Below are 12740 nucleotides of genomic sequence, written 5' to 3'. Positions count from 1 at the left end.
TAGAGTTTCTGGAATAAGTTTGGGGGGGAAATCAACAGAAAAGAGAAAGAGAGAGACTGTTTTTTTTCTGTGTGGCTGATGAGAGGGCCCAGCCACTTTGAGGCCTGGTGAGGCCTAAAAAGCCTAAGTAGGCCCAGAAGGGCTGGCAGTGGGCAGAGAGTGAGAGGATTACCAACTGATTCAGGACCGAAGGAGATTTACAGAGACAGTAAATATATATAATAAGAGGATTAGTGATTAGCATAAGGTTATTTAGTATTGTTTTGGGTATTTTTAGTGATAGATGAGGAGTTTCAAGGAGGCCCAAGTTCCTTGATCAGGAAGACAGCCTTTGCAGGCTAAAGGGAGTAGGAAAAACTTTAGTCTTTAGTTTAGACTAGAGAATCCTAATCCTCAAAACTTTTGTTTATGTTTCCTTACTTTTCCTTCACCTTAATAGTTATTAAATAGGGGGGGGGGTGTTTGTTTTTAATATCTGTCTTTAGCAATTATCCTTGCGCAGGCCAGAACCAAGTACATATCAGTAGCCACAAGCAGTAAAGGAGATACCGCATTCCAATTTCCCCCCTTAACATTCCTATATTAACAGTTCCTGGCCATTCTTATTTACAACATTATTTGCAACATTCTTGCCTGATTCTTATTTCTTGTGTTTTCTGATGAGAATATTTCTAACAGCTGAGTAACTAAGCCTACATCTCTCCCAACTAGAAACCCAACCAACACTTGGCATCATCTGATTGTAGGTCAGTTACTTGGGATCATGGAATTTTGCTAAATGGCGAGCAGGCAAAAGAAGGGAAACTCCTGGCCCCATTCAGAGGCAGTCTGGTTTCCCTCATTGTTGCATGGAAGATGGCAACGTTTGTAGGACGGTGTTTTGAACTTTAAAATGATGGAAAACTCTGGCTTGACTGGGTGAAGCTCTATAGTCCATCTGGGCAACACAGAATCGGACACACCAAAGAATGGGCCAGCTTGCTTCTGTCCCCTTACCAAAAATACTTATCTCATTCTTCATAATTTTTTTAAACCCTTGCCTTCCACCTTAGAATCAATACTGTGTATTGGTTCCAAGGCAGAAGAAGGGTAAGTCCAGGCAAACTGGGTTAAGTGACTTGTCTAAGGTCACCTAGCCAGGAAGTATCTGAGGCCAGATTTGGATCCAGGACCTCCTGGCTAGCTTAGCTCTCAATCCATTGAGCTACCCAGCTTCTTCATAATTTTTAAAGTAATGATGTTTTGGGTGGATTATTTTCTCCTGTAAAAACTGAAAATCAGAAGACATAATTAAGTGAAATACTTACTTTTGCAGCTTCTGTTTGCGCTTGCAACAAGAAGGCTGCTATACACTGTTGATAACGGTTTTCGTGTTGTAGAAGGAAAGCATTTCTTAGCCCAAAGACTAGAAAGAGACAATTACAGTGACACAAGTTTAACTCATTATTCAGTAATAAAATCTGAATAGTTTCCAGTTGCTTCAATGAGGATTTGTTTGAGGGAAATTGGAGCAGATAGAGAAAGTGAATTCTGAATGATGTCTTGAGGAATGTGATGAAACTTGAGGAAGTGTAATGCAAAGAAAGCATCATGGACTTCAAGCTGGAATGGGTCTAAGAGGTAATCTAGTTCAACCCCCTCATTTTGGAGCCGAGGAGTCTGAGACTCCAAATGGCTAAGTATTTGATTAAGGTCACACAGGTAGGAAGTAGCTAGGATTCAATGGTAGACTTCGGACACCAAGCTGGTGCTCTTTCCATGACTTCATCCTGCTTCCCGATTATCCATGCAAATGATGAGAAATGGCTCACTCTTCATGGAACAACCTAGACATTTTTTAAAATCCCTTACCTTCCATCTTGGAATCAACACTAAGTATCAGTTCCAGGTCAGAAGAATGATAAAGAGCAAGGCAATGGGAGTTAAGTGACACAGTGACCAAGTATCTGAGGCCAGATTTGAACTGAGGACCTTCTGTCTCCAGGTCTGGCTCTCCATCCACTGAGCCACCCAGCTGCCCCTGAGCCCAGGTCTTTCTAACCCTTGAGGCCATCCCTACTCACTCCCCCTGCTGCCTTTAAAGAAGAAACCTTTGAAGATTCATGACCCTCACGCTAGACACTTTAAGGATATGTTTTCTTGATAAAAATATTTATATCAGGAAACAATCAGTGGTAGGAAAGTAGTTCCCACACCCCTTTAGATCCTCTTCCTTCCTTCCTTCCTTCCTTCCTTCCTTCCTTCCTTCCTTCCTTCCTTCCTTCCTTCCTTCCTTCCTTCCTTCCTTCCTTCCTTCCTTCTTTTCTCTCTCTCTCCCCTTCCTTCCTTCCTGCCTGCCTTCCTTCCTTCCTTCCTTCCTTCCTTCCTTCCTTCCTTCCTTCCTTCCTTCCTTCCTTCCTTCCTTCCTTTCTTTCTTTCTCTCTCTCTCTCTCCCCCTTCCTTCCTTCCTGCCTGCCTGCCTTCCTTCCTTCCTTCCTTCCTTCCTTCCTTCCTTCCTTCCTTCCTTCCTTCCTTCCTTCCTTCCTTCCTTTCTTTCTCCCTTAGATCTCCAAACAAAATGCATGAACAAATGAAGATATGACTCACGCCATTGTCACCTAAACACACACACACACACACACACACACACACACACACACACATGGTCAGATGTGAGAAAGCCAAACAATATTGGCAGAGTCTGCATGTTGTAGTGTAGAGAACATGCAGAATACTATTCTGGGAAGAGATGCCTTTTAGCCAGCAGACCCTCTTTAAAAATGCCTCTCCTGAATGATTGCTATGGGGGGAAATATAAATCTGTCAGCCCACCCATTCTTTGTAGTCCATCCATTTATTTTTAGAACCTGAGGGAGCAGGCTCAGTCCTTGGAGCCTCACGAGGTGGGAGCACGTCAGAGAGGGCTGACGGAAGACCGGTGGTTTTCTTAGTTGACCATTAATCCACGGATGCTCCCCTGACTTTACTTTTACTGACCAAATACAATAAATGTAGTGATTGACAGAACTTCTTCAAGGCAGGACTGGCTCTGAGTGAGAATATTGATTTCCATTATTAAATGTAATTGGCTTTCTCATCTCTGATCAGAAGTAAAGGATAGATTTTGAACACTATGGCTACATGATGCTTTCTTGGAAAGCAAAAAGAGTTTATAAAATGACCTTTCTAAATAATGGAGTAGAGAATCACATGTACCTAATTATCCATTTTTTTTTAACATTATGTATCTTGTCTGATCAATCTTGGGAGGGGAGAGAGAAGACAATGACATTCCCCAGACAAAAACTACCTAATGATGGAAATATGGCAGAAGGAGAAGTTCCCACGTAGACATAAGATACAGAAATGGATTATGTCTATGGTAGTTCCAATAGTGACCAATTATGAAAAATTTCCATTAAAATGGGGTAGGAAGGTAGCTCAGTAGACTGAGAGCCAGATGCCGAAGTGAAAAAGACTTGATTTCAAATTTGACCTTAGATACTTCCTAGCTGTGTGACCCTGTGCAAGTCATTTAACTCTTACCACTTTTCTACCTTAGAATCAATATTTTGTATTGAACCTATGACAGAAAATAAGGATTAAAAAAAAAGTCAAAGCCCAGGAGTCTTACCATCTTTGGTCTTATGGCAGTCTAGCTAAATTCTTTCTCTTTGCTGTGTCTTGTGGCTTCCGGCATATCTTCTGGCATTTTATTTTGACATGGATCAATATTCTGAACTGGCTTAATAACAAGTAAGTTGCTCACCTCTGTGCCTGTGTGTGTGTGTGGCTTCTCATGTTATAAACGATGCTCTTCAATTAAATTCATCACAGCTCTTACAATGATCTGGAAGTGTGTTTTGCATGATAATACATGTAATGGTCCAGATCTACTTACTTACCATCTCCGAGTTGGGGCAGGGGAGGAGACAGTTTGGATCTTATAATTTGGAAAATGTATATTGAAAATTATTATTACACAAATTAGGAAAATAAGTATCTTTGAATTTAAAAAATAAATAAAAGTTAATTCAACAATTTGTTAAGTGCTTACCATAAACAAACAAAAAAAATATGATAGAGTGGCTAGAGGACTAGTTTTGAAACCAGAGGTGAGCCATTCCCATGTTCAAGCCCCAGTTCTAATATATCTTGACCATCCACTCTGGATGATTCTTGTAAACCATCTCTGTCTCAACTGATGGTTCACAAGTATGCTCTTGAGGGCAGGAACTGCTTTTTGCTTTGCTAGACATCCTCTGTTTATTTTATTTGGAACCAGACCTAGGATTTCCTTGGTGTAAAGAAATCTTCTACCCCTATATATCAGCTCCTGCTTGACACTTTAGAGTATCACAGTTTTCTACAGGGCAAAGGAAAAACATTGACATGTCTAAATAATTTGTCCAAAGTCACACATCTAATATGATTAAGAGGCAGGATTTGAATCCAGATCTCTATGATCCTTTTCCTGAGACTGGCGCTATCTATCACCTATGCCTTGCTTTCTGTAAAAGGGCACTGAGGATACAAACCAAAGAACCTGTCCCTACCCTCAAGGAGTTGAGGAACATACTACTGAGGAAAGGGGACGGTTCAACTTCTCTTGTTTAGTTCTCTTTTTTTTTTTACAATTTCCAGTTCCATCCAAACTGTCTTGCTATGGGTGTTAGTTTAAACAAACTCCTCAGAGGAAAGTTCTGTAGCATCCTGGAACTTTTTGTATGCTAGAGAGGTCCCAGAGTATCAGCTCATACAGTGTCTCCCTATCTAGCCCTTCTCACAAATAGGAAACTGCTCCAGAGCTATCCCTCTCATTCATCTAGGTTACTTAGGCAGATTATGCCTGATCTCAACCATCAGGGATTTGGGATTTGTTCAGTGTGGACACCCCACCATTGATGCAGACGACAGGACCTTTTCGGACCAAGGGGATGGTCTTAATGCATTTCTGTAGTCAAAATGTGTATCCACAGGTGGCCAGCTCTGGTGCCAAGCCTCACAGGACGTGGCTAGACTAATGGAAATACTCTGGAACTTTAGACAGAATATCCTAGACAGCAATTTAATGACAGAATCAGGCCCAGACTTGCCTGGACAGATATATAAGCTCAGATTCTAAAAATAAGTGACACAGTATGAATCAGAAGAGATGTTGAGCCCACTTCACTTTCTATCCATAATACCATATTACTCTTCATTCTTAGCCCCATATGACAAATGAGGAAAATGAGGCCAAGGGAAATCATTGAGCTGGGCAGTACAGTATAGGAACTCCAATTCTGACTGCCAAGACTAGAATGACTGGGTTCACACCCCCACCTCTGTCCTTCCTAGCTATGTGACCATGGTCAAGTCAACAAACTAATTTCTCCAAACCTCCCTTTCCTCATCTGGATATGAAAGAATTGGGCTAGGTCCCCTCTAAGGTCCCTTTTAGCTCTAAGCCAATGATCACTTGGTCCTAAAATAACAGATTCCAGATCAGGTTAAGGGACTCCAAATCCATCAATTTTCCCCATACCCTACCTGCAGATTCCAGGACTTTTCCTTACCCCACTTCTCTATTTCTCCAGACTAAATCTGTTAAAAGGATTCTTCTTCCTAGAGGACTTGAAGAATAGTCCAATCACACCTGTGTGTTTTTTTTTTAAACAAACCTGGCCAGATTCTATGGGGGTACAGTCTAATTATATTCAGTAATATGATGATTCATATTATGGCGGCTATCAGATTTTTGTGTGGCCTCTGTGGTTAAACAATTGGGCAATGGAAAATTTTGATGACAAACAGAAGCAGTATCACAAAGGCAGAAGTCTACCTGATACATGGAATGGGTCAATACTTTTAACCACCAGCCGGTCCAAAGGAATGGGTTGATCAAGTACTGTACAAGAACCACCTTCTTTAATCATCGCCTGTAGCTCAGGGGTAAGGGAGGGGCAGACTAAACCCAAGTCTGAGCCCCCAAGTTTCTGAAATGAAAGAAGGAAATTATTCAATAAATTCAAAAGAACATACCCAAATTGTGACTTATTCATGATACTTTTACATTGTAAACAGCCCATTCTGGTGCTTCCTGGGCTCTGAGAATAAACAATTCCCCAATAATTTAGGTTGCAACTGAAATTCTGTCCTCTACAAGAAACCTTTCCTCTGAGATTATCTTCAATATATCCTGTCAATATCTTGCTCGAACATAGTTGTTTGCATGTTGTCTTCCCCATTAGACTGTGAGCTCCTTGAGGGCAGGGGCTATTATTTTCTTTTGTTTTTCTTTTGGTTGGCTTTTTGACTTTTCTTTCTATCCTCAGCATCCAGCAGAGGGCTAGGCACATAGTAAAGACTTTAAAAGGTTATTTCATTCATTCATTTACTTAAAAGAACAAACAAAACCAAATCCTTACCTTCTGTCTCAGAATCAATACTAAGTATTAGTTCCTAGGCAGAAAAAGTGATAAGGGCTAGGCAATGAGGGTTAAGTGACTTGTCCAGGGTCATACAACTGGGAAGTATCTGAGGTCATATCTGAAGCCAGGGCCACCCATTTCCAGACCTGGCCCTCTATCCCCTGAGCCACCCAGCTGTCCCTATTCATTCACCTTTGAAATCCACGGTCACTGGATGTTTATCATCATTACACTCATGAAAAGATTCCCTTTCCTAAAAATTTGAAACCTTTAAGGAGAAAGATGAAAGGATAAAGAGGGATGAAATGATTCTAGCCATGCTAAAATTGGGATCCAATCACCAGGGATGTTACAAATGGCATAGACTCCAGATAAATTCTGGACCCTCAAGTCTACAAATTGTTGCAATCAATTTAAAAATAAGAGATGAGGCAATTTTAAAAAGATAGAAATGATCCTTATTTGCATAATGGAAATGAAATTCAAAACATTAGTAGATTAGTAATAATTTGCCTAAAATAATGGCATGACTTGTGGATGATTCCAAGCCATGAATGTTTTGGCCATAATGCTTCTTTCAAGGTCCCATTGCACTTGACTGTCAGTGGTAAGCCATTGGTTGGCATTTAAAGTACTTGACAATCTGGCTCCAACCTACTTCCCAAAGCTTACTTCACATTTTGAGCCCACCTGTTATTCCATTTGATGACCCTGAATCCTGATGCTTTTGTATAAATTATTCCCCATGCCTGGAACGCTCTCCTCCTCCCCTCCATGCTCCATTCAGTGCTCCACTCATGTTCCACCTCTTTCATGGAGTCCTTTCTAATCTGGGAAATAATGTGTTCTCCCTTTGCCAAATTATATTGGCTCCCCCTCTACAGGCATCGAATGTAAGTTCCTTGAGGGCAGGAAATGGTTTCATTTTTGTCACAGTATCTCCAGGGTCCAGAGCGATGCTAGGCACTTGGAAGGAATCAATTCATCAAAGAGGGAATGGTAGGCAAGGAGCCACACTCTCTTTCTTAACTAAAGATATAGTCTCCCTTCCTTGACCTCACTCTTTCCTTCAAAAAGCTATTTTATCGAAGAGACCACAAACGTCTCGTCTCCTCTCTCACCTCCTAGTCTAAGCTCTGGGGATGCTTCCTAAATGGGAAACAGAAGTCAGGCAGGAAATTCTTGGTTCACCCTGAAACTGGAGGCAGACAACAAGGGTAAGTATATAAATATTTTCTTCCCTAAGGGACGTTGTGGTCTCATCAGCCATTTGCCTCTCATTAACTGTTCCATCCATCACTGTAGCCCCATCATTCTTTTTAGGCAGGGTCTTCCAATTGGACAAATAAAATTAGGGTATTTCTGACTTCTAGTGCCTTTGCGATGGCAAGAAGCTTGGGATTGCATCTGTGATTTCATTGGTATGATTGGGGAGGGGTCGAGGGAAAGGAATAAACATTAGGCATCTATTATGTGCCAAACACGGTGCTAAGCTCTTTATAAAAATCTCCACTGATCTTCACACAACCCTGGAAGGTTATTATCCCTGTTGAACAGCCAAAGAAACTGAGCCCCAAAGAGGGAGAAGGAACTTGACATGGCGCCCCTGCTTGTCCAATGCTTTTTCCATGATGCATATCAATGCATGAAACAGTTCAAAAAGATTCTCTGCATTAAGATGGTCATTGAATGGAACAGTAGGGACTCAGGAGCACTAAGGTACCAAACAGAGAGATGCATATTGGGTGCAAACAACTTACAACGTGTTTAAATTTTTGGAAGACATACACAGAGGATGGAAGCAAAGGGCAATAACAGAGGAGGGAGATAAAAGAATGACATGGTCCTGTAATGATAATGTTAGAAGCTCACATGAACTGAGGCTAGTGATTAATACAAAGGAAAGCAAAAATGGTTTCTAATTTTTTCCATCTGTATTGTAGGCAAGATGACAATCAAAGGAGAAAAGCAGCTAGGTGGTTCTATGGATAGAGAGCAAGGTCAGGAGGACCTACGTTCGAATGTGACCTCTTTTTTTTTTATATAATTTTCTTTTTCTTTTTTTTTTAAACTCTTAACTTCCGTCTTGGAGTCAGTACTGTGTATTGGCTCCAAGGCAGAAGGGTGGTAAGGGCTAGGCAATGGGGGTCAAGTGACTTGCCCAGGGTCACACAGCTGGGAAGTGTCTGAGGCCAGATTTGAACCTAGGACCTCCCGTCTCTAGGCCTGGCTCTCAATCCACTGAGCTACCCAGCTGCCCCCTTTAATATAATTTTCTTTTAAAAAAATATTTTTCTGTGGTTACATGATTCTTGTTGTCTCCCCTCTTCCCTCCCTTCTCCCAGAGCTGACAGGCAATTCCACTGGGTTATACATGTATTGTCACGATACCTATTTCCATACTGTTCATTTTTGTAATAGAGTAACCTTTTAAGAACTCCAAATCATATACCCATATAAACAAGGCCTCAGACACTTCCTAGCTGTGTGACCCTGGCAAGTCACTTAACCCTATTGCCTAGCCCTTACCTTTCTTCTGCCTTAGAACTGATAGATTCCAAGACAGAAGGTAAAAGTTTTTTAAAAATCAAGGGAGTAATAGGATCAATGGTTGGGATTATTGGATAATGGTAATAGACTAACCCCATCGGTTGGGATACATTATTCAATAAACTCTAGTATAAGTTTTAGGTGGGTATGTCTGCCTCTGTTCTTTGAAGTCCTGAACCCAATACCTCTATTCTTGAAACCCAAGTCCAGGAGAGCTTCATAGTCCATGGCTAATAGATGCCAGCAAAAAGCCGCTCCAAGAAGGTCAAACAATTCAACTCAATTCCATTCCATTCAATTCAATGAACATTTCTTCAGCTACTGCTACACAGAAGGCACTGTTGCTGGGCACTTCAGGAGATGAAGACAAAAACTGAAACCAATCTCCGCTCTTCCGTGTCTTATGATTCCAGCCAAGAATTGGGCAAAAACAAAATCTCGCTCTGGATCGGAAAGGATTTTGGCTTATGAAGTTGGAATGGGTTGGAGTCTACCCTCCAGTCCTTTCTCCTGCCTTGCTTTAAAAAGTCTGGCTCACTGGTCCTTCCAAGCAGTGCTGGGGGGGAATGGAGTTACTGTATATTAGTATGTAATTGTATATGAGTCTCAGCACGGGGGAGCTCCCTGGTCTCCTGGGCCTCAACAGAACCACCTCTTCTGTAAAAGGTACCTCTTCAGAGGCAACTGGTGACAGAGGATTGCGTGCAGAGCCTGGATTCTGGAGGACCCAAGTTCAAATATGGCCTCAGGCACTTGCTAGCGGTGGGATCCTGGGCAAGTCACTTAACTTCTGTTTGCCGATTTCTTTGTCCACAAAATGGGGATCATAGTAGTGCCTACCTTGGAGGCTTGTTGTAATGTTCACATGAGGTAGTGTTTGTAATGTAGATACTTTACAAATTCTTATTCCTTCCCTATGCATTTTTGTAGAGCCCTCAAGAGAGCTCTGCTCCAGGAGAGAATTTAGAATATGGTCCTTTGGCAACACAGAAATAATAGAGCTTTAGCGCCTGATTACTAAGAACAATTAGTTAAAATATGCTTCTAGATGGTGGTCCTGGGTGACCTCCTTCCCTATTCTACATGCTTTCTACCTCCCCATCACTTATTTGCAGAATACCCAAGGGTATTGTTAACAGATATTTGCCCCAGCATTCCTTTGTGGTGAATACCACTATGTACCACAAATTCATTATGGTGGGGTCTGGAAATCCTAGAAAAATTGGACATCTATTTTATTGATTTCTAGCTATTGCACTGGAAGGTTATGTTTAAGTCCTTAAATCTCTCCTCAGCCTCAGTTTCTTCATTTGGATCATAAGGGAGTTAGACTGGATGGATAAGTCTCTTCCCGCTCTAATTCTTTGGTCCTGAGAACCTTATTTTGGCTGCATCTCTTTGTAAAAACTACCACCACCACCACAACTACTTATTTAAAAGAACAAACAAAACAAAACAACTCATCAAGGTGAGAAATTGCTTATTACCTTTTTGCTGTGTTTGGTTTTCGTAATTAATAGGAAGTCATCAAACAAAAACAAATAGACATCCAGGAATCTGGTACTTTCTGGGGAAAGAGAGAGAAGGGAAAAGTGGGACAAGAAACAGTAAGGTAAGCTTTAAAAAAGATTTTAGTTGTGCCAAATCCCTCCTTTGACATATACTCATTGTATAACACTGGCAAGCCTTTGAACTCTTCAGAACCCACAGGCAAACTCTTAGACTGTAACCTGCACAGAAAATGCCAATCTGGATTGGTAAAGAGAGTTTCCTGAAGAGAACTTCCCTCTACTGCTGAAATCACAGATCTTATCCTATCCCATCCCATTCCTAGATGGTAGAGGCAGTGTGTCACAGTGGACAGAACATTTGTAAATTACAAAAAGCAAAACAGATCATTTTAATTACATGAAATTAAAAAGCTTTTTCCTGAGCAAAATGAATGGATTGAGGTTAAGAAAGGGAAGCTCTCAAATGGGGGGAAAAAGTCTTCAAAGAGATTTCTCTATTAAGGCTTTTATATCCAGGATACATAGACAATTAATAGATATTAATTAACCCCAATTCCAAAAATTAAAGCCATTACCAATAGATAAATGACCAAAGGTGTGAATAAATACCTCTCAAAAGAAAAATGGCAAACTATTAACTACTATATGGAAAAAATTTCCAAATCAAACAACTCTGAGATTTTACTTTATTCACACCCAGCAAACTGGCAAAGATAACAATAGATGAACATTGCCATTATTGGAGGGGTTGTGAGAAGATAGGCACACTGGTGCATTGTTGGTGGAGTTGTACAACAGTACAACCATTTTGGAAAGTCAGTTGGAATTATGTAAACATAATGATGAAAGTGTCTATGCCCTTTGATCCAGAGATTCAAAGAGTAGGTTTACACTCAAGGGGTCCAATAAAACGTCTCTTTCTGGATTGGCTGTGACACATGACTAATAAACTGTCTATGTAATATGAAAAGACAATGACAAGGAATAAAAGGAACCATGGAAAGATTTACATGATCTGATGCAGAATGAAGTAGAGCCAGGAAAATATTATATATAATTTTTTTGTTGTTTAGTCATTTTTCAGTCTTGTCAACTTCTTTGTGACCCCATCTTCTTGGCTAAGATCCTGGAGTGGTTTGCCATTTCCTTCTCTAGTTTATTTTACAAATAAGGAAAATCAGACAAACAGGGTTAAGTGACTTGCTTTGAAGATTTTGACTTCATCTTCCTGATTCCAGATACATTGCTCCATCTCCTGAATCACCTAGTTACCTTAAGTGGATATCATCAGAATGTATTTTGGTATTTTTCCACTTCACCCTCTTGAAGGACTATCTCATATAACAAACATTTTAAAAATTATTTTTAAATTTTCAAGTAACAAAGTAACTTATTTGATTAATCTGTATCTCCCACTGCCTATGCCTCCTTATTAAATAATTTAGAAAAATCCCTCATTAAATAAACAAATTTCCATGTTATCCATGTCTGAAAATGTATGACTCTCTCTGCATTATAGGGTCATCATCTCTCCAGCAGGAGGTGAGTAATGTATTTGTTCTTCATTCTTTTGGACAAAAAGGTTATTTGTTTTTTGTTTTTGCTTTTGAGACAAGGGGAGAAAAAGAACAAAACAAAAGATCAATATATTGAAAAAAATCTGAAAATAGATGCAATGTTCCACACTTGTGGACCTCCCATCTTTGCAAAGGATTGAGGGCGGGATGTGTCTTTTCACAAAGTAACTTCTTTGGGGCTAGGCTTGTTTTTTGTAATTTTATTGCAACATTAACAACTTTTTAATGTAACATCCATTTTTGATGGTTTTGTGGTTGTTCTATCCATTTGATTGTTGTAACCATTATGAATGGGACTGCTAGGGGGTGCCATAGTGCACAGAGCACCAGGGTTAGAGTCAGGAAGACTCATCTTGAGTTTGAATATGGCCTCAGGCCATGTATCATTTTAGGCAAATCAGTTTACTTGTCTATAAAATTGGAATAAGCATAGCACATATTTCCCAGAGTTTTTTTGAGAATCAAATGAGATAATAATTGTAAAGCATCTAGCACATAGTACATACTATATGAATGTTAACCATTATAATGATGATGAAAAATAAACATTCACAATTTTATTTTTTATTAAAAATAGTGGCATCTCAGTTTCAGAAAATCTCTGAACAAAAATATCTCTGGCAGAATTCACAAAATGGTCATCTGGAAAAGGTCTGCATTCTCAGCATCATGAAAGAAACAATATTTTGTGGTCAAAACCTCAAGCTGCT

The 12740-nt window shown here is 40.1% G+C and overlaps 1 protein-coding gene and 1 long non-coding RNA gene across 4 annotated transcripts in view; one reads left to right on the top strand and one right to left on the bottom strand.

Moving 5' to 3' along the window:
* PLEKHG7 (pleckstrin homology and RhoGEF domain containing G7) overlaps nucleotides 1-12740 on the bottom strand; it is a 90745-nt gene that overhangs the window by 6333 nt on the left and 71672 nt on the right. For both annotated transcript variants that reach the window (XM_007503208.3, XM_007503207.3), the window contains exons 14-16: nucleotides 10430-10509; nucleotides 5804-5957; nucleotides 1308-1405 (exon numbers count right to left, since the gene is read on the bottom strand). In XM_007503208.3, coding sequence (XP_007503270.2) covers nucleotides 1308-1405; nucleotides 5804-5957; nucleotides 10430-10509 — 332 coding nt within the window. The remainder of the gene's footprint in view (nucleotides 1-1307; nucleotides 1406-5803; nucleotides 5958-10429; nucleotides 10510-12740) is intronic.
* Nucleotides 1-12740, top strand: part of LOC130454509 (uncharacterized) — a 57103-nt gene that overhangs the window by 878 nt on the left and 43485 nt on the right. Inside the window, exons 1-3 of one of the 2 annotated variants that reach the window (XR_008912111.1) lie at nucleotides 5936-7609; nucleotides 10463-10554; nucleotides 11973-11995. This is a non-coding gene — a long non-coding RNA (uncharacterized LOC130454509). Of the gene's footprint in view, nucleotides 1-5935; nucleotides 7610-10462; nucleotides 10555-11972; nucleotides 11996-12740 lie in introns of those variants that run through there. The other variant, XR_008912110.1, reaches the window with a different exon arrangement.

Source organism: Monodelphis domestica, chromosome 5 (assembly GCF_027887165.1).
Source record: "Monodelphis domestica isolate mMonDom1 chromosome 5, mMonDom1.pri, whole genome shotgun sequence".
NCBI lineage: Eukaryota > Metazoa > Chordata > Mammalia > Didelphimorphia > Didelphidae > Monodelphis > Monodelphis domestica.
The sequence above is the reverse complement of the archived record's forward strand: the minus strand, read 5'-3'. Positions and strand labels throughout refer to the sequence as shown.